This window comes from Calcarisporiella thermophila (genome assembly GCF_041956535.1).
Source record: "Calcarisporiella thermophila strain CBS 279.70 unplaced genomic scaffold VTP21scaffold_4, whole genome shotgun sequence".
NCBI classification, from domain to species: Eukaryota; Fungi; Calcarisporiellomycota; class Calcarisporiellomycetes; order Calcarisporiellales; family Calcarisporiellaceae; genus Calcarisporiella; species Calcarisporiella thermophila.
Genome location: NW_027192194.1, coordinates 135,184 through 151,893, shown reverse-complemented (window position 1 = coordinate 151,893; position 16,710 = coordinate 135,184). Strand labels below are relative to the sequence as shown.

Here is a 16,710-nt window from a genome sequence, read left to right as displayed (position 1 = left end):
CCCCCATCACTGCTTCCAAATCCATCATCAATACGGCCCATTCAAAAAGGTCAGGAGAATCCACACCAAAATTAAAGCCTACCTCGGTTTCAAATCAAATAGCAAACCACTTCAAAAGCACATAGAGCACCTTCGAGGAACCAATCTATGAGATCGAAAATTCAAGCGGTCTAAGCCAAAGATGCAATGCAATGGTAACCGCAATGACGGAAATCGGACCAGAGTCGTCTTTTTCTGTCCGCTTGCGGTTAAATGGCCAATAGAGAGTCGTCGACTGTAAACATGCGTGACTGCTTGATTGACGTCAGTAACAGGGGGGTGGATAGGCGAGAAAACGAGCACCTTTGTTGGATGCCCTCGTGCGAGAGAATTATCATCCTCAAACATTCCATTGTTGGGCAACATGAGTCTCTTCACTCGTCTGCCAAAATCACTTAGACCTGCAGTACCGAGTGAGTACCCGCGCTCTCTAGTTCTTTGCTCGATTTTTTGGGTCTTGATTGGACATCACTAAATAATCACGGCCATTTCCCTGAATGCTATAGATCAGAGGCGTCTGTTGGCCCCCATCGGCGTTCAAGTCGCCCGGTTCCACGCCACGCAGCATGCTTGTGCCGCCCCCACCAATGATGCCAAGTTTGTCGATTATAGCAAGGGCCCTAGTGCCATCGATAAAGGCGCACAGGTAATCTAAACAGACGACCCCTCGAAACCGTCCTAAGCTATGGGTTCGATGATGAGCATTCTATTTTGCATAGATACTGCTTTTGACCGAGTTGTTCCGTGGCATGTGGGTGATTTTCGAGAATTTCTTCCGCCCCCCTTACACGCTCCTGTACCCCTTCGAAAAGAGTCCAATTTCCCCGCGGTTCCGTGGTGAACATGCCCTCCGCCGTTACCCATCGTGAGTGGAAGACCCTTTTTTTTAGCATTTCCTTGCTTCACATCTTACCTTGTGGAAACTTGCTCGTAGTGGCGAAGAACGATGCATCGCCTGCAAACTCTGCGAGGCTATTTGCCCTGCCCAGGCCATCACCATTGAGGCCGAACCCCGTGAGGACGGCAGTCGTCGTACAACGCGCTACGATATTGATATGACCAAGTGCATTTACTGCGGATTCTGCCAGGAGGCTTGCCCCGTGGATGCTATTGTTGAAAGCCAGAATTTCGAGTACTCGACCGAAACACGCGAAGAGCTGCTCTACAACAAGGAAAAATTGCTTGCTAATGGTGACAAGTGGGAGGTGGAGCTGGCGAGGAACCTGCAGGCAGATCACCCATATCGCTAAAACCAATTGGCCTGCTTAGATAGATGGTGACTTTATTTTTTCCTCTTTGTTTATTTTAAACATTTTCTATTACAAAAATAAAAAAATAAAAGAAATAATGTAAAAAGGAAAGAAACTGATAGTTTAGAGTCAATATACAAAAGGGTCAAGCGGGAGAGAAGGGGGGTTGGAATGGAGAGAGTATGCAAAATTGGGGGACGCAGATATCTAAAGCAAATAGAGTGAGCATGTGGTATCTATAGGAGCAATAAGCTATTAGGATGGCTTTGGAGGTTTAGATGACCCCGAATTCTCGCCCTGGTGGCCTTTTTCTCCAGAAGTTTTCTGGAGCTGGTTGAGTTTTCGCTCTAAGGCCTTGATCTTCGCCTCGGTGCTACTGCAATCCAAGAGAAGCATGAGAAAAGTCAGCCCTGCACGATTCTTCTAATCCACGATGGGGAGAGGTGGACGCTTACCTTGCGTTGATCATATTTTGGTTCCGCAGCAGCGAGAAGGTGGTAGGGCGCTTGTATTGGGCGGTACTCGGTGCGATATACTTCTTGCTCTTGTTGGATTCCGAGTTTTGGATCGCCTATTCAGGACATGTTACCACACTGCTTCAGAGTAGAATGAGTAAAAGTAAAGCTTGGGTCGATAGCCTACCGCCGAATGAGCATAGGAGACCACAATATTTCTGCCTCTGACTGTTTTCTGATTCATCGTTTGAATCGCCTGGAGCGCCTCCTGATATAAGATTCGCATTCCGATCAACCAATGCAGCTGCATGAGCATGGAATGGAAACAATAAACACCTTACCTCTCTCTTACTATACTCTATAAAACAATAGCCTCGCGACTGCCCTCGTTTAATACCCTGGTTGTGGAAGAGAAAATCGAGGAGGGTGATTTTGCCAAATGGCTGGAAGAGTTTGACGATTGTGAATCTTAGGAAAAATAAAAAAAGGCCAATGAAGATAAATTCATAAAACTACGGAAGAAAAGTGAGATAATGGGAAAGAAACACCTACTCATCTACGGAGGGGTCGAGATTTCCTATATAGAGACGATTCAGGTTGTACTTTGAGGTAGTGCTCGTGCTCTGCGAAGTGGGCGGTTCTGTCATTCTAGTTTTTTTGGAACGGTATGGATAAATCGAGAAGCCCTTTTGGCAGTCACTCTTATCCGGTTTTTCATCAACCATTCCCAAATTTCATTTTCCATTAAAGTAGAATGAGATTATTACTAAGGAGTATATGATTCCATTCAATTATAGGAAACCATTCTTCTCTTGGCCACCAAGGAGACAAACTGCAACTTCCATTGATTATCGGCACGCCCTCCTCCATGTCAAATATTCTTTATCCAAGCTCTCAGCAATCCATAGCTTCTGCTACATGACAGGAATAAAAATAATTGCAGGTTGGTGTGAGGGCAGAAATATCGCTTTTGGTAGAACCTCCCTTCCCCATTCAACATTAAGTGCTTCTCGTTTGACTCACCATAAGTAGGTCTCGCTGGTAAGCGATATAAGAAAGCAATACGATTATTTTGTTTTTTTAGGCAAGGATTTATTGGGAAATTATAATAATACAGGCGCCATTTCACCCCGAGGTCAGTATATTACAGTGGTTGCTTATCTCCTTCGAACCAACGTTAGTTGTCATCTTCCTTGTCATCCTCCTCACCCTCCTCCTCTTCCTCCTCGTTGGCTTTGACTTCGGAATCTTCGGCATCATCACCACTATTGTCATCTTCCTCGTCGCCCTCGTCGTCGCCCTCGTCGCTGCCCTCGTCCTCATTAGCATTGACTTCGTCGTCCTCGTCGTCCTCGTCATCACCCTCATCTGCATCGTCATCACCTCCTAATCCCTGGGCGGCAAGAATGCATTGCTCCTCGCACTCAGCTGCATTACTTACATCAAGGCAGGCTTTGATACAGTCCTGGGTCTCCGTGATATCGCGTTTCGCCGCGGCATTCACCAGAACAAAAGTGGCAAGAAGGAGAAGAAGAAGTTGGAACTGCATGACGGTCTTTGTTCGTGTTTCTTTGCGCGAAATAGTCAGAGTTGAGCGTGAGGAAGATAATAAAAAAAACAGTATCTTCTCTGTGGCCCAACCCTATGTCTTTTATAAGCTGGGACAGCGGGACGAGAAAAATACCAATAGAAAATAGGTATCCAACCCCAAGCTAACAGGAGAATAGGAGATTTTCTTTTGATTGCAAATTGACCCTGGGAACCTTCCTCCCTTCCTCTTCGAATTAGGCTGATCCGGGAAGGGTTGAAATCCATGTTTAGAACATTTTTAATAGAAACTGAATAAATCGTCTGAAATCCGGTCAGGAATTGGAAAGAATGTAAGCCCAAGTTAAGCAAATGCAGTCCGTGCATGAATCTTTCGTTTTCTAAGATGCCCTATTTACAATAGAGCCACCCTCGTTATCCAACGAGGGGTCGGATGCCCCTCCCCTCCCCCGTCATCCTCTCCTCTTTCTAATATTTGCCAGAGATTAATCGCCGCAAGCTGGGCAACCCAGTGCATTAACCGACCATCTGCCGTCGAAACAAGAATCCTCCAAAAATAATGGGTCGGCACTGCGAGTTTACGTAATTGAAAGCGGATGCGAAGAGGCGAGCATAGGGTGGGCGATTCTCCCAGAGTCGGGCTCCCCCTGGTAGCCTACGGAGCGTGCATGCAGTAGTTACTGCAATCTAACACGGAGAGGTTAGGGGAGAAAGGATTGCTGAGGCGTGTTCTTCTACTTTCATTCCAACACAGGAGCAAACCGAAGTGTGAATGCCAAGTCCAGCTTAGTTGTAAGACGAAATGGGGTAGGACAAGTTTCTCGAGCAGCAGGGGTTTAAAAGGGGAGAGGGTGAGATAAGCTTCTGCAGGAGATTCAATCAAACCACATGTAGATAGACTTTTAATAGATGGAGATAACCTTGGGTAAATGTGGCCAAGCTCCGAGCCCTTGATATTCTTCCTCCGCGGAGATGATATTTGAATTTCCATTTGTAGCCGATTTGACTCGGATCAATTTACAATTCAGGGCGAAATAGCAAAGCAGGGTTTGATATTTCGGCATCGCCTTCCTTTCTCCCTTGGAGCCCGTCCAGCGTGGCTTGTCCTGGGATGGAGGGTAACACGGGAGAACCAGCATTCCGGTAAGGAGAACGGGTTTTGGATCGAAAAACAACCAAGCCTAGGCGCTCCATCTCGTTTCGCGGCTGCTTGAGCAGCACATGACCCAGTGGGATCCCATCAAGCGCAAGCGCATGGGAGGGGGAAGGGGGGCCTCGAAAAAACAATAGAAGAAAAGAACATCTTTTTCTCGACGCAATGCACCTGGATGATCTCGTCACTGCAAAAGCTGCATTTAGAATACTGATAAGGATCAGGGGGAGAGGGGAAGGAAGGAAATAAGCTTATGATTGTCATGTGCGGGGCGTGAAAAAAAAAAATCCTCACGTTCCCACTCTCCCCAAAACCTTCTCGTGAGTGGAGAGATAACGCGCTGGAAGAAAACACTAAAAAGCAACAGAGATCATTTGCACTCATCCTCTTCTTTGAACCAAACGCCATGTCTCGCTACCCTTGTTTCAAGTCTCAGGAAGAAGCGGGTCGCATGCTATCGCGCATGCTCTCGTACTACAAAAACCGAGAGAGCACAGGTTCGTGAGCTTGCTCATTACTCTTCAAAGCTTGCCCCCTCCCTCCCTTGCAATGGAGCTAAAGGGGATTGTGCAATACTATAGCCGTTCTGTGCCTCAATCGGAATGCGCTTACGCTTGCCGCCACGATAGCCGCCGAGCTCAACCTCCCGCTCAATCTATTACTGCTCCATCCCTTTTCCACCGTGGTGAATGGCTCAAGTTTTACCGTGGGCGCTATTGGGAGGGTGATTGGCGGGGCACTCGGGGAATCCTCGGTGCTGGCCAGGGAGGAAGTGGTGACATTGAAGGAAGAGATTATAAAGTGATCCCTCATCTTTACCATCCCGTCCCTAGACCCCCTTTATAACGCTTAACTTCTTGATAGAGGGATCGGGCTCACGCCCGACCAGCTCCACGCCCACATCGAGCAGGGCCGGGTCAAACTTCGGGAACTCTACGCGAGCTACCACGCTCATGTGGCCCCCTCCGCCTCCCCCCTTGCTCCCTCCAAGACTCTGCTTCTGGTGGACAACGGGGTTCGTTCGGGTCAGACCGTGCGCGCTGCGTTTTCCCTGATCCGAAACGCCGGGTGGCAGGGGAGGATGATCTTGGCCGCGCCCGTGGTGTGTGCGGACTATCGCGCGGCGCTGAGAGAGGTGGACGTGGTTGCGCTGGTGCGGCCGAGTGCCATTAATGTTGGAACAGAGGGTAAGGACCTGCTGCGACCGCTGATGAGCGTTGTGCATTTCTTAGCTAATCCCTTTGACTTGTTGCCGTTAGAGAAGTGGTACACCATCCCATCCGAACCCTCGCCCGTGAAGCTAAGCCGCTGAAAGCTTTCAGTGTCTTTGACTGTTTTTGTATATGCAAAGTTTCAGCGATGGTTGTGTTTGTAATAAGCTAGTTTAATATTGCTTTATCTGGAGAATTAATAATGGGAGAAGAAGGAAAGCAGAAGAAAAACAGAAGGGAGAGGGGGGGACAGCCAAGCCACGTCCTCCTCATTTTTAGCCTGCAATTTATGCTGGAAGGCCAGCTCATATCCAATGCGCTTCTGAGATGAAGATTCCATTTGGAATCTACCCGGAAATGTGGAGTATGAAATGGGGGGCTTAGTGCGCTCTTGGCTTCCTTAGCCGATGTGATCTATTTTTACTGCTCACTGGCCACAGTCGCATATTTATGGTTAATTTTATTTTACGTGATATTTTGCTTGGCACTCCTCTTGACTGGAGCGCCGCCAATCAGGCTGCATGCACAAGTGGTTGGGCCTCTGTTGGAACCCTAACCGACAGACCGCCGCCTGGCTTCCGCAATCGAGCAGTGCTTCCGCCCGGTGAGGGCTGGCAGCCTGCATGCTTGGCGAGCCTTGCCCGCTTCCCCTGAGGCCCCCGCACGGGGCTGGCCGCCATCGCGGAGGAGAGGCAATGCAGCCGCGCTGAGATAGAGCATCCCCGCCCGCTATGGCTGGAAGAGGAGCTTGATGGCAAGCCTAAACCTAATGGGTCGGGCAATAAACCTAGAATGGCTAGGACGCAATGGGAGGAACAAGGCCGCTGGAGTGGATACACCGGCCCCATCGCCGGCAAAGGCGAGGAAGCAGTTATCCTCAAATGGGGCAAGGCGATCTCCTTGCCCCTCCCCAATTCCCCCCCCTCCCCACTCCATAACGTTTATCCTTGTAAGGGGGGGGCCAAGCCCCTAGCCCCAGCTGTGTTGATCATTTTTGCTGAAAGAATTTTATGATGTTTTCTTTTTCAAGTGATCCCGCCAGTCGACTCTATGTATTATTGAGTTTCCGTCACACAATCTTTTTTGCTAGAACTGGAAAAATCTCACCTGCGTGCTACTTTCTGACTTGCAACCCCTCTTCTTCTATTCTTCTATCGGCTTGCTCCGTCGCTCTGTTTACCATCCTCTATAAACCCATTCATTCTCCTTTCCCTCCCCCTCGACCCTTACAACGTGATGAAGGTGGTGCACTTCAAACTCGATCTCGAATCTCTTCCCGAAAATCCAAAAATCGTGAGCATCCATAGACCCCCTTCGACCAGGGTCTGGCTGCTGGCCGGATGCGTCTTCCTCTCCCTCATGACGGCGGGGCTCATTGGTTTCATCATCCTGGTAAGTGGCTCAATTCCCGGCCCGAAACCCATTCTTCGGCTAACGCTGACCCGTCCTGGTTGACATGCTCTTTTGCTAGATGTCAAATGGGCATTCCCTATGGCCCTGCGACGTCCATGCTCTGCAGGCGGAGTCGGCTGTTCCTGCTACCTTCCTAACCAGCACCTTCTTGGAGGTGGACTTCCGAACCCTCAATCACGGCGACGCCATTTCATTGTCGTCCTCGCGTGACGACGAGGACGATGACGACTACGACGCCGAGGAGGACGAGTATGCGGAGGGCGGCGAGGTCGACGAGGGCATTTTCGATAGCAGCGAGGGCGACCTGGCGATATCGGATGTGCTGGACGAGGAGCATGACGAGCAGTCGCTGCCTGGCGAGGAGAAGGCTTGGGACTGGCTGCTGAGGGGGGAGTGCCATAGAGCCAGGCGGCTAAGGGAGAGCGTGCGCCATGCACGACAATACCAGCCCTGGCTACTACTGCTGCATGTGCTCTCGCTGATAGGAGTCTACTGCTTCTTTGGATCAAAATGTCACTTTTAATATTTATATCACCCTGGTGTATTTTGTATTGCTCTGCTCTGTTGTACTTACATTCGCTATGGCGGCGCTCGTTTTTCTACTGTTTTGTATATACATTATTTCACTTGTTTTCTCTGTCTCTCATTCTTCCTTCCATCCTGTCTCTCCTTCCTTCCTTCTTATTTTGTTTCTTTCATCAACATCCTCCACTCTTTCTTTCTTTTATCGCACGCATTGCCTCTATCTACATACTATTTTCCTTGGCTTTTGTCTTTTGAAGAGAAAATATTTCTAGTTTCTTTGATTTCAACGCATGGTGTCAACCCATTTCATATTCTTTTTGTAATAAATCAGTTCAAGCACATGACTTTGAGCCTGGAAAAGGGAGAGGTGAGGATTAAGCAGTTCCGCTGTACTATGGTGATGGCCGAGTAAACCAAACAAAATCCCTTCTTCATTCAATACAGCGACGTGTGGACACCCTCGTTCGGCGCCCTCCGAATTAGACAACCTGTGCTGTACCCTTCAATGGCATGCTGCAGCTGCCACGTGGTGGGATGCGAGGAGAGGTTGTCAAGAGGGGAAAGGGGGGGAGGCGTGTGCCTTGTATCCGTACCAGTATGGCAGGAGCTTTGATATTCTACTGCACGGCGGGCGGGCGCATGTGGCCTTAACACCCAAGATTGGCCCTTACGAAGAGGGCCTGAGCGTGGGGAAAGCCAAATTTGAGTGGATGGGCTCGATTGGGGCAGGGAGCCGATGGATGACTCTGCATCCGGTGGGAACCTTCTTCAAAGAAAGTTGTCTCCAGGGCCACCCCCATCCTCACCGCCGCCCGCGTTTATTTTAGGCCAGCCTGCATGGAGTTTCCACGGTGAAAAGGTTTCCAGGGTGGCGGGGAGGCGATGGCTTAGCAACCACGTCTTTCTGTTTCCCAGCCAATTAGGCTCAGGTCCCTATTCCATGTGACAGATTGGATTCGGATAGAAGTGGCAAAGGACGCAGCTACTCATTCATCCTAGGACTACTGTGCTCAATGCAATCACTCAAGCGACCTGCGTTGTAGAGGTGAAGGTATACTTGTTTAAGGTTGTACCAGGCGATTTCACATCCGCCTGCGCGAGCTCACTGATGCCAATATCGCCTGGTTACTTTGCTCCTCCCGCGAACCTTTCTCATTCCCCTCCTTGTGTCTCCACTTAATTGGACCCACAACCCATGGGGTTGTCGTGGATCTTATCTCGGCACCTGGCAACCTCTCCAAAACATGATAAAAAAGACTCGTTAAGAGAGTTGGCGCACTTCTTGAAGCCATAGTTAAGGACAAAGAGGCAGGATGACCCACATCCATAATTAGCGTGTGTCCACCTTAAAAAAGAAAAGAAATTTCGAGGCTCCTTTCCCTTATCTTGGAAGTGCTATTGTAATAGATCACACTGGCTTGATAAGATGTCAAGACGGAGACGGCAGAGGCCAAATCGCCCTTGGTTCCCATCTTCCTCGAGAATTCTACTGTAAATCGACTAAAAGGTAAATAGTATACACGTGTGCCCAAATGAAGGTTCGGGTGAGTTGGAGAATTCCTGCACTGATCACTGGAGGTGGTCGTAAGATGCATGGTCAGTTCTTCGGTAGAATTTCCTATCGGGTGAATCTGGGCCAGCCTTAAACTATCCCCTTCCCTCAATGCAATTTCTCAATCCACGCTCTAGAATCTTGGAAGGGCACACGAAATCATGGAAATGGAGCACGTCATCGACTGAGGTATGCTTAGAAATAGTGTGCCACCGGCGGGAATTAGAAAAGAGACACCATAATTTCAAGCAAGCTTATTAATGAACTAGGATATCAACCGTCATTGTCGCAAGCGGAGGCCAATTATCTATCGGCCGGAGTCAGCTCCGCTTGTCGTCCGCTTCTTCATCCTTCCCTTCTAAAACCATTTAAATAGGGTGCAGGAGAGGCAGAAGCAGTGGGTATCATTCCAAACTCCCTGAATTAAACAGCTGCAGGTAAGACCGGGATGGATCCCTGGTACTGAAATTGGAATTAGAAGTAAAAAAATGATGATTCCATAGACTAGGTCTGAGTGGATATAAATCAACGTGAACTAAGACGGCGTGTGAACTCCTTTCAACTTGCTCATTTTTTAGACTCTCTCTTTCTCGCTCCCAAACTCTCTCTCGAAAAATAATGACACAATTGATGAAAGCCATTGCTCAGACGGAGAAAGGCCCTTCGTCTGTGCTCAAGGTCGTCGAGGTCCCGAAGCCAAACGCCACCGGGCATGACCTCGTCGTGAAGATTAAGGCCGTCTCGGTCAATCCAGTGGACATTAAGGTGCGGAACGCGCCTGAAGCGTTGGGCGTCACCGACGAGACCATCATTCTCGGATGGGATGCGACGGGCACGGTGGAGGCGGTGGGGGAGAAGGTGACGCGCTTCAAGATTGGGGATGAAGTGTTCTTTGCCGGCTCGATTGCCCGGCCTGGTACCAACGCAGAATACACGCTGGTGGACGAGCGCATCACCGGCCACAAGCCAAAATCGTTGAGCTGGGAGGATGCGGCCGCCCTTCCTCTCACCTCTTTGACCGCGTGGGAGGTCATGGTCGAAAGAATGCACATCCCCGTCGCCACCTCCGCCCAGAAGAATCCGAAATCCATTCTGATTATCGCGGGAGCAGGAGGCGTTGGCAGCATCGCAATCAGTATTGCCTCCAAGGTCCTTAATCTCTCCACCATCGTCGCCACTGCTTCCCGCCCCGAAACCATCGACTATTGCAAGTCGCGGGGGGCGACCCACGTTATCAATCATCGCGAGCCTCTCGGCCCCCAACTCGAGAAGGCCGGGATCGCCGTGGACTATGTGTTCATCTGCTATGACGGCCTACACTATGTCGAGCAAGCGTTTGACCTTGTGAAGCCTTTTGGACACGTTGTCAGCATTGTGCCCCTTAGCGACGCTATCTCTCTTGCAAAATGGGTAAACCCGAAGCGGGTGTTTATTGCTTCGTGTTTCCGACGTTAAATGGACTGCCTGTTTTTTTTTATAGGCAATGAAGTCCGTCTCGTTCTCATGGGAGGTTATGTACACCAAATCATTATTTGGCGTGGACGTTGAGACTCAAGCGCAAATTCTCGATGAGATTTCCCGCCGGGTGGACAAGGGTGAGATCCAGACCACGGCCACCCAGCGTTTCCGATTCGATCTTGAGAACTTGAAGAAAGTGCATGAATTCGTAGAGGCCGGAAAAGCCATCGGCAAGGTCGTGCTTAAGGTGGAGGATACGAACTGGTGAAAGGCCTTGGCCTTCTATTCGGGACAAGGCTGTCTATTGGAAAAGAACACCCGTGGGGATTGGAGCTGAAATTGAGCTGGGCTATCCTTTTTGCAAGCAACTAATCTTTTATCATATTTTCGTTTTTTTATATTGAATAAATAATGTTGTATAACATGGGTAACATGGTACCTTTAATATTGAGCTTTTAGCCCAGTCCATTAATTGCAAGATGAATCTTTCCATCCGCAAAACATTATAGTGCTAATTTTTAAAGGTACTCTTATGGCCTAATTGCAAACCCGAGCCCGGGTGTCATAAAGCAAATCCTTATGATATCCAGTGAATTAGAAAGCAACTGAGAGCGTCAATTTTCCCATTGCTCGTGAAAAAAAAAGAGTATCCAATGTAAATCCAACATAACCGTTGGGAGAGTTTTGGTTCTTGCAACCATATGGACCGAGCATGAATGACGGGGGCTCTAGTTCTTCACGATAAAAGAGCTATGCTTCCCCTGACCAATCAGCTGAGAGTGACTCTCAGGTTTAAGAGGAGGTCTAACAGCAGGCGACATTTCCTGGTTTCAGTGGCTTAGACGACTCGCATCCCTACTTTTCAAAGGGAACTCGGGGGAGTATTGGTTTCCTCCTCTTCCCCTCTTTTTCTTCTATAAGATCGAGGCTCTTGGTGAGTATCTATTCATGAACTAATGGTGGGGATGGGCATTGTGGATAGAGAGTCGGATGGATGGGTTGCATCTGATGAGGATAGTGTGGATGGATGGATTGATGACCTTTGTTTGGAGTTGGCCGTATGGGGGAGGAGCCCAAGATTATTTAGGCATCCATGACGCATTTGCCTTGGCGTCTTTTGATGAAAAGGCAATGCAGCACGGGATGGGTGGGAGAGGGTTGGAAGTGGAAGTCAACACTGGTGCAGGGGCGGGGGGGACATAGAGAGCATCGATCCACATACCATTTAGATTCGTAGTCATCGATCTAACCATGTTTTTCCTTGTTTTTACGTAGAATCATGCCCAGGAATAGCTTTCTGACTCCCGGCATCCCTCGCCTCTCGCGCTCTGCCCTCTATGCCAAGAAGGGTCTCTACAAGCGCCAGAAGAAGGACGCTCCCGCCGCCGCACCTGCTCCTGAGCTCGTCAAGAAGGTGACTGTTGGTGGTGACAAGAATGGTGGCTCCCGCCTGGTTCCCCTCAACAAGGCCCCGCGCTTCTACCCCGCCGAGGACATTGCCGCCCCCAAGAAGTCGCGCAAGTCCGTGCGCCCCGCCAAATTGCGCTCCACCATCACCCCCGGTACCGTCCTTATTCTGTTGGCGGGTCGGTTCCGTGGCAAGCGTGTTGTGTTCTTGAAGCAGCTCCCCAGCGGTCTGCTCCTCGTGACCGGTCCCTTCAAGGCCAACGGCGTTCCCTTGAGGCGTGTTAACCAGGCGTATGTCATCGCCACCTCCACCAAGGTCGACATCTCCGGCATCAAGGCAAGTGTTTCTTTCGTTGCTTCCTAGGTCCCCTCTCCACTTACCTCCCCTGTTTCTCATGGTAGCTGGACGAACAGCTCGATGACGCCTACTTCAAGAAGGCCAAGGAGGCCAAGAAGAAGGCCACCGAGGAGGAGTTCTTCGAGGGTGAGAAGAAGAAGGCTCCCCTTGCCGAGTCCAAGGTCGCCATCCAGAAGGCGCTCGACAAGGAGCTGCTCTCTGCCATCAACAAGGTGCCCCACCTCCGCACCTACTTGCAGGCATCTTTCTCACTCAGCAAGGGTCAGGCACCTCACCTTATGCGCTTCTAAAATATTCGGTTGAATGTTTTTTAATTCGCTTTTATTTTCTCGAATAAAAAAAATATATACTTACTGCGTGCTGCATGGCCGAGGGTAGCCCCTCATAAAATATCAACTAAAAAAACATTATGCTACCAGGGACACATACTTTAAAAGCTTGTGCTGCCTGTTTGCATATCATTTTCGCATTCATGCCATAGGCACTTTCATGTGTCTGCGAGCTAGCTATTCTATCCTCCCAAAGTTAGTGGAGGCTGAAACGAGAGGTGGAAAGATACGATTTTTTCTAGATTCAACCGAGGAAATAAGGGGGGGGGGGGGAGTTTGAAAGATATCCTCGAGTATGGCCACAAGAACATGCTCGAGAATAATGGGCTAAAGTTGTGCTTTTGACTCTATAGGTATGGTCAACCCTACCCAGCATGATGGGGTGGCATTTTTCATTCTCTGTGACTCTAATATTTCGCTTTGAAATCATGTCGTTTATTTGGTATTGCAAACGGCTCCCGCCTAGCTCACCAAGGGTGGGCATTGCAGTGGAGGGAATGGATGCCGAGAGCACCAAGATGCACTATGGCCCTAACTCCGGGTATGCTCACCTCCAGATAGGAATACACAAGGGAAACAGCATTGTACAAAACTCGGGAGGAACAAAAAGGAATGCCAACTAAACCGCTAGTAGTAGGCCCCTGCGAGAGCATAACTTGGCTTGTTCTCGTCTTCTGGGGTCGGGTCGAACGAGTGCCGTGGGGGTACAAATGCTTTTACACTGACGATGCTACGGCCACTGGGGATGAGGGTTTGCACGGCAGATTTTTCAGGAACTGGTTGGAAAGCGACCTGGGATGAGCAAGAAAAGGGGTTAAAAATGCCAGGAAGGACTGGAGCTGCATCTAGTTTTCTCTCCGATTCATTACCGTATCATTCTGCCGCTTATAGGCCCCCAGCATCTCCTCTACCTCGCGTTCCTGCACCGCGGCCGCTCCACTCACCACCCCCAGTTTGCTCTTCGTCAGAGCGTGAAAAACGGCCTTCGACTCTCTCGAGAACCCAACCGACGCCCCAATCTTCTGGGCCGCATTCGCGTCGAGCGCAAGATACTTCATGCCCAGCGCTCGATAGAAGTGGATGGACTCCGAGGTGTAGCGTTGAAACTCTTGGCATATATCGTACTGTGATTTGATGGACTGGAGTTGCGAATGGGCGGCCTCGAACTCGCTTGCTACTCCGAGCAGGAGCTTGGCAAGCAGGGAATTGGAGGTGCGGGGAAGCAACAGGGCTTTGTTGATGGCCATCGTTTGCGCTTCTGCTACGCATACTCTAGTATAGCACGTCGCAAAATCGGGTTGGTCAAAATGGCTTCAATGGGTGAATCGTAACTTGGCTGCTTACCTTGAAAGCGCAAAGACAACCTCCTTTTGCACGTCGGCAGGCTTACCCGTCTGCGACCACTTTGGGCATATTGTGTCGGCAATGTGCGCAAAAATTCCGCTCGCTTGACATAGATGATCTGCACTCTATGGATCCAATACCCTTGGATTAGAATACTTGCTTTCCCTATCTAGCGTTCTCGACAATTTTTGGCTACCTTGTTGTACCGCACCTCGGCCTTGTCTTCAGTGGATAGGACCGAGAGGACCTGGGCCCACATCCTCATTGCGTATCCGTAGGTGAGAAATATAAAGGTGAGTTCAAAATACAGGGATTTACAAGACACCCGCTGCTTCTGTTTCAGGACTCCAGAAGAGAGGGTGCACCGCCAGGACGTTTCTGTAGACAGATTCGTTGGTAAGGATAGAAATCCAGACAGCGGAGAAACTCTTGGCTAGCCTCCTTACCTAATTCCTTCTTCTGCTGGAGAGTTTTCTTTTCTACGGTCGCGACGATCCCGAGGATGAGCGGAAGATATTCATCGATGGCCTACTCATCCCTTAAGCTCATTAGCGCAATTATTTGCATGCCAGACAAAACAACTCAATCGAAAGGTGTACCTTGATGATCCCAACAACATCTTTGGATTCTTCCCCCGACCGCTTGGCCTCTTTGAGACACATGCGTAATTTCCCTCTTGAAGTCGTTGCATCGGAAAGAAGGTGATTAAGGGCATGATCCTCACCAGCGTCGTAAAATTCTGAGAATGAGACGGCTCCGGTGGTGGGGAGAGAGAGGGGGAAAATGGGGGTTTTTAATGCCATTTATCGTCGATGGAAAAAGATCAATGAAAATTAATAGGGGCAGTTCAACGCGAATTTTAGCAGCCACACGAAATAAAAGCAGATTATTCCCTTTTATCTTTCGAACGCGTTGAAACCATAGATTCAGGATGTCGACTGAAGAAACTTTACTCCTATCCTTCCTGCTAGGAAATGAGCTGCATGACAACATCACCTTACAGTCCTTCGTCAGTATGTTTCCGATAGCATTTAGGTATCGACTACATGCATTCCACCCCCCCCCCTTTTCTATTTCGCTAATCTTAAGCTTAGGAATACCCCACAAATAAAAGAGCTCTACCGTGAGTTCCAGGACCAACGCAATCGCATTCGCGAGACTGTCAGGAAAAACATTCGTGTTGAGGTCGAGCTGGGTGCGAAGGAAGAAGAGGACGAGGAGGAGAAGGACATGTTCGAAAATGAAGATGATCGCCCGATGGAAAAGGTTGTTTTATTTCGTCTTGGAAGCAGAGCATGAGTATGACAAGCTAAGGTATAGGTTTTATAGGAAGGATCGTCACGAAGAAATCTTGCGCAGGCATTAAAAGCCCTGGAAGACGCTGAAATGAAAATGGATCAGGAGATTAGAGAGATGGAGAGGAAATGTGAAGAGGTCTATCTTCCGGCCCTCCAAGAGTATGCCTCTTTTTGGTTTTCTTTTTTTTTATTTTTCGATGCTAGCCTTCTCATACACACATTAGACTCGATGCCCAGCTCCGCGCCATCCCATGTGAGCCAGACGCAACTGACCCAATACTTAGCCAAGTCTCCCATAGTCTTCAAGTACTACCCCACCATTTATATTGTCCCTTATTTTGCACTTACGAATTCCAATCCAAAAAAAAAATAGGATCTCGAACGCTTCTGCGATGATGTGCAGCCATGACCTCTTTATTCCATTATCACTTAAACAGTGAGCATTTCTTCAATGCTGCCTTAAGCTCTGGCGTCCGGTGAATGGGTGCAGTAGCAAGACAGGTGGCAAAGTTCTCGGGCTGCTCAATCCATACTTTGTGCGGCACGTTGAGTTGCTCTAGGGAGGAGGCAATTGACTGGAGCGTGTCAAGATTTTTTGTCTTTATGATGATATAAATAAAGAAGAATTAAAGTGAGAAGCCAAAGCAAGAGACCGGTTCAGGGGGTGGTAGAGGGTGAATTACCTCTAAAACGACTTTATGCATAGTGTCGAGGTTGGAGAGATATTCTTGGGTGGCGGGGGTATCCTTGTACTGCCAGAGGACAGCGGTGCTGGCGTGAGAAGCTTGTGCGATTACGCTAAGGAGAAAATTGAATGCTAGGTCTTTGGGATCAAAATGTAGGACAAAAAAAGTCACCTTCCAGTGTTCCATCCTAATGACTGGCATCATGGATTGCAAAAATAATTATAGAGATGCTTCGCAGCGGTGAGAAATACAACAGACTTACTTTAATCAGATCTCTTCGAATAATAATAAACATGGTAAGAGGCTCTACTGCCGCCATTGCTCCTGATCTATTATTCTAATCTATTGGCATTGACAATAAAAGGGAATTTAAGATGAGGAATCAGAATCCTAAATTGCTTTAGAGCTATCATGATGCAATTGGCCGGAGTTCTTTTAATAAACCTTAAAATACAGTACATAGGGAATATTTTCTTACGTTAATATAATTGATATTTGCTTATTATACCCGTATTCAATTGAAGGCGTTTATTATTGTTGATGGTTTAGATCATATTAGAGAAAGAGTGACAGTAAAAATAAAAGGTCAAAAATTGGTCTTTAATAAGATCAAGGCGGGTCATAGTTGACAGAAAACTTGCTCATACTTTTTCTGCGAGATGAGATATGTATTTGGGGACCTAC

General features: G+C 48.6%; 14 protein-coding genes across 14 annotated transcripts; 8 read left to right on the top strand and 6 right to left on the bottom strand.

Moving 5' to 3' along the window:
* Positions 1-403: 403 nt before the first annotated feature.
* On the top strand, positions 404-1,289 carry VTP21DRAFT_8317 (uncharacterized protein; the record flags this gene model as incomplete). Its single annotated transcript, XM_069399154.1, has 4 exons — positions 404-452; positions 546-685; positions 759-904; positions 974-1,289. The coding sequence occupies 4 exons, from the start codon at positions 404-406 to the stop codon at positions 1,287-1,289; spliced, it is 651 nt and encodes a 216-aa protein (XP_069254599.1).
* Positions 1,290-1,544: 255 nt separating this feature from the next.
* VTP21DRAFT_8316 (uncharacterized protein) lies at positions 1,545-2,391 on the bottom strand (the record flags this gene model as incomplete). Its single annotated transcript, XM_069399153.1, has 5 exons — positions 1,545-1,665; positions 1,745-1,860; positions 1,932-2,012; positions 2,086-2,212; positions 2,297-2,391. The coding sequence occupies 5 exons, from the start codon at positions 2,389-2,391 to the stop codon at positions 1,545-1,547; spliced, it is 540 nt and encodes a 179-aa protein (XP_069254598.1).
* Positions 2,392-2,921: 530 nt separating this feature from the next.
* VTP21DRAFT_8315 (uncharacterized protein) lies at positions 2,922-3,293 on the bottom strand (the record flags this gene model as incomplete). Its single annotated transcript, XM_069399152.1, has 1 exon — positions 2,922-3,293. One exon carries the CDS (start codon positions 3,291-3,293, stop codon positions 2,922-2,924), a length of 372 nt encoding a protein of 123 aa, XP_069254597.1.
* Positions 3,294-4,194: 901 nt separating this feature from the next.
* On the bottom strand, positions 4,195-4,431 carry VTP21DRAFT_8314 (uncharacterized protein; the record flags this gene model as incomplete). The annotated part of the gene is made up of 1 exon (XM_069399151.1): positions 4,195-4,431. The coding sequence occupies one exon, from the start codon at positions 4,429-4,431 to the stop codon at positions 4,195-4,197; it is 237 nt and encodes a 78-aa protein (XP_069254596.1).
* Positions 4,432-4,851: 420 nt separating this feature from the next.
* On the top strand, positions 4,852-5,757 carry VTP21DRAFT_8313 (uncharacterized protein; the record flags this gene model as incomplete). The annotated part of the gene is made up of 4 exons (XM_069399150.1): positions 4,852-4,942; positions 5,027-5,246; positions 5,310-5,632; positions 5,705-5,757. 4 exons carry the CDS (start codon positions 4,852-4,854, stop codon positions 5,755-5,757), a joined length of 687 nt encoding a protein of 228 aa, XP_069254595.1.
* Positions 5,758-6,168: 411 nt separating this feature from the next.
* VTP21DRAFT_8312 (uncharacterized protein) lies at positions 6,169-6,592 on the bottom strand (the record flags this gene model as incomplete). Its single annotated transcript, XM_069399149.1, has 2 exons — positions 6,169-6,422; positions 6,496-6,592. The coding sequence occupies 2 exons, from the start codon at positions 6,590-6,592 to the stop codon at positions 6,169-6,171; spliced, it is 351 nt and encodes a 116-aa protein (XP_069254594.1).
* A 300-nt stretch (positions 6,593-6,892) lies between these two features.
* Positions 6,893-7,592, top strand: VTP21DRAFT_8311 (uncharacterized protein; the record flags this gene model as incomplete). Its single annotated transcript, XM_069399148.1, has 2 exons — positions 6,893-7,048; positions 7,128-7,592. 2 exons carry the CDS (start codon positions 6,893-6,895, stop codon positions 7,590-7,592), a joined length of 621 nt encoding a protein of 206 aa, XP_069254593.1.
* A 58-nt stretch (positions 7,593-7,650) lies between these two features.
* On the top strand, positions 7,651-7,866 carry VTP21DRAFT_8310 (uncharacterized protein; the record flags this gene model as incomplete). Its single annotated transcript, XM_069399147.1, has 1 exon — positions 7,651-7,866. The coding sequence occupies one exon, from the start codon at positions 7,651-7,653 to the stop codon at positions 7,864-7,866; it is 216 nt and encodes a 71-aa protein (XP_069254592.1).
* Positions 7,867-9,126: 1,260 nt separating this feature from the next.
* On the top strand, positions 9,127-9,518 carry VTP21DRAFT_8309 (uncharacterized protein; the record flags this gene model as incomplete). Its single annotated transcript, XM_069399145.1, has 3 exons — positions 9,127-9,190; positions 9,284-9,335; positions 9,416-9,518. The coding sequence occupies 3 exons, from the start codon at positions 9,127-9,129 to the stop codon at positions 9,516-9,518; spliced, it is 219 nt and encodes a 72-aa protein (XP_069254591.1).
* Positions 9,519-9,764: 246 nt separating this feature from the next.
* Positions 9,765-10,872, top strand: VTP21DRAFT_8308 (uncharacterized protein; the record flags this gene model as incomplete). Its single annotated transcript, XM_069399144.1, has 2 exons — positions 9,765-10,556; positions 10,627-10,872. 2 exons carry the CDS (start codon positions 9,765-9,767, stop codon positions 10,870-10,872), a joined length of 1,038 nt encoding a protein of 345 aa, XP_069254590.1.
* Positions 10,873-11,883: 1,011 nt separating this feature from the next.
* Positions 11,884-12,659, top strand: VTP21DRAFT_8307 (60S ribosomal protein eL6; the record flags this gene model as incomplete). The annotated part of the gene is made up of 2 exons (XM_069399143.1): positions 11,884-12,354; positions 12,414-12,659. The coding sequence occupies 2 exons, from the start codon at positions 11,884-11,886 to the stop codon at positions 12,657-12,659; spliced, it is 717 nt and encodes a 238-aa protein (XP_069254589.1).
* Positions 12,660-13,325: 666 nt separating this feature from the next.
* VTP21DRAFT_8306 (uncharacterized protein) lies at positions 13,326-14,845 on the bottom strand (the record flags this gene model as incomplete). The annotated part of the gene is made up of 6 exons (XM_069399142.1): positions 13,326-13,490; positions 13,568-13,970; positions 14,043-14,167; positions 14,239-14,420; positions 14,489-14,570; positions 14,642-14,845. 6 exons carry the CDS (start codon positions 14,843-14,845, stop codon positions 13,326-13,328), a joined length of 1,161 nt encoding a protein of 386 aa, XP_069254588.1.
* Positions 14,846-14,973: 128 nt separating this feature from the next.
* On the top strand, positions 14,974-15,749 carry VTP21DRAFT_8305 (uncharacterized protein; the record flags this gene model as incomplete). The annotated part of the gene is made up of 5 exons (XM_069399141.1): positions 14,974-15,077; positions 15,137-15,308; positions 15,372-15,499; positions 15,565-15,646; positions 15,714-15,749. 5 exons carry the CDS (start codon positions 14,974-14,976, stop codon positions 15,747-15,749), a joined length of 522 nt encoding a protein of 173 aa, XP_069254587.1.
* A 16-nt stretch (positions 15,750-15,765) lies between these two features.
* VTP21DRAFT_8304 (uncharacterized protein) lies at positions 15,766-16,345 on the bottom strand (the record flags this gene model as incomplete). The annotated part of the gene is made up of 4 exons (XM_069399140.1): positions 15,766-15,939; positions 16,024-16,138; positions 16,198-16,220; positions 16,289-16,345. The coding sequence occupies 4 exons, from the start codon at positions 16,343-16,345 to the stop codon at positions 15,766-15,768; spliced, it is 369 nt and encodes a 122-aa protein (XP_069254586.1).
* Positions 16,346-16,710: the final 365 nt, after the last annotated feature.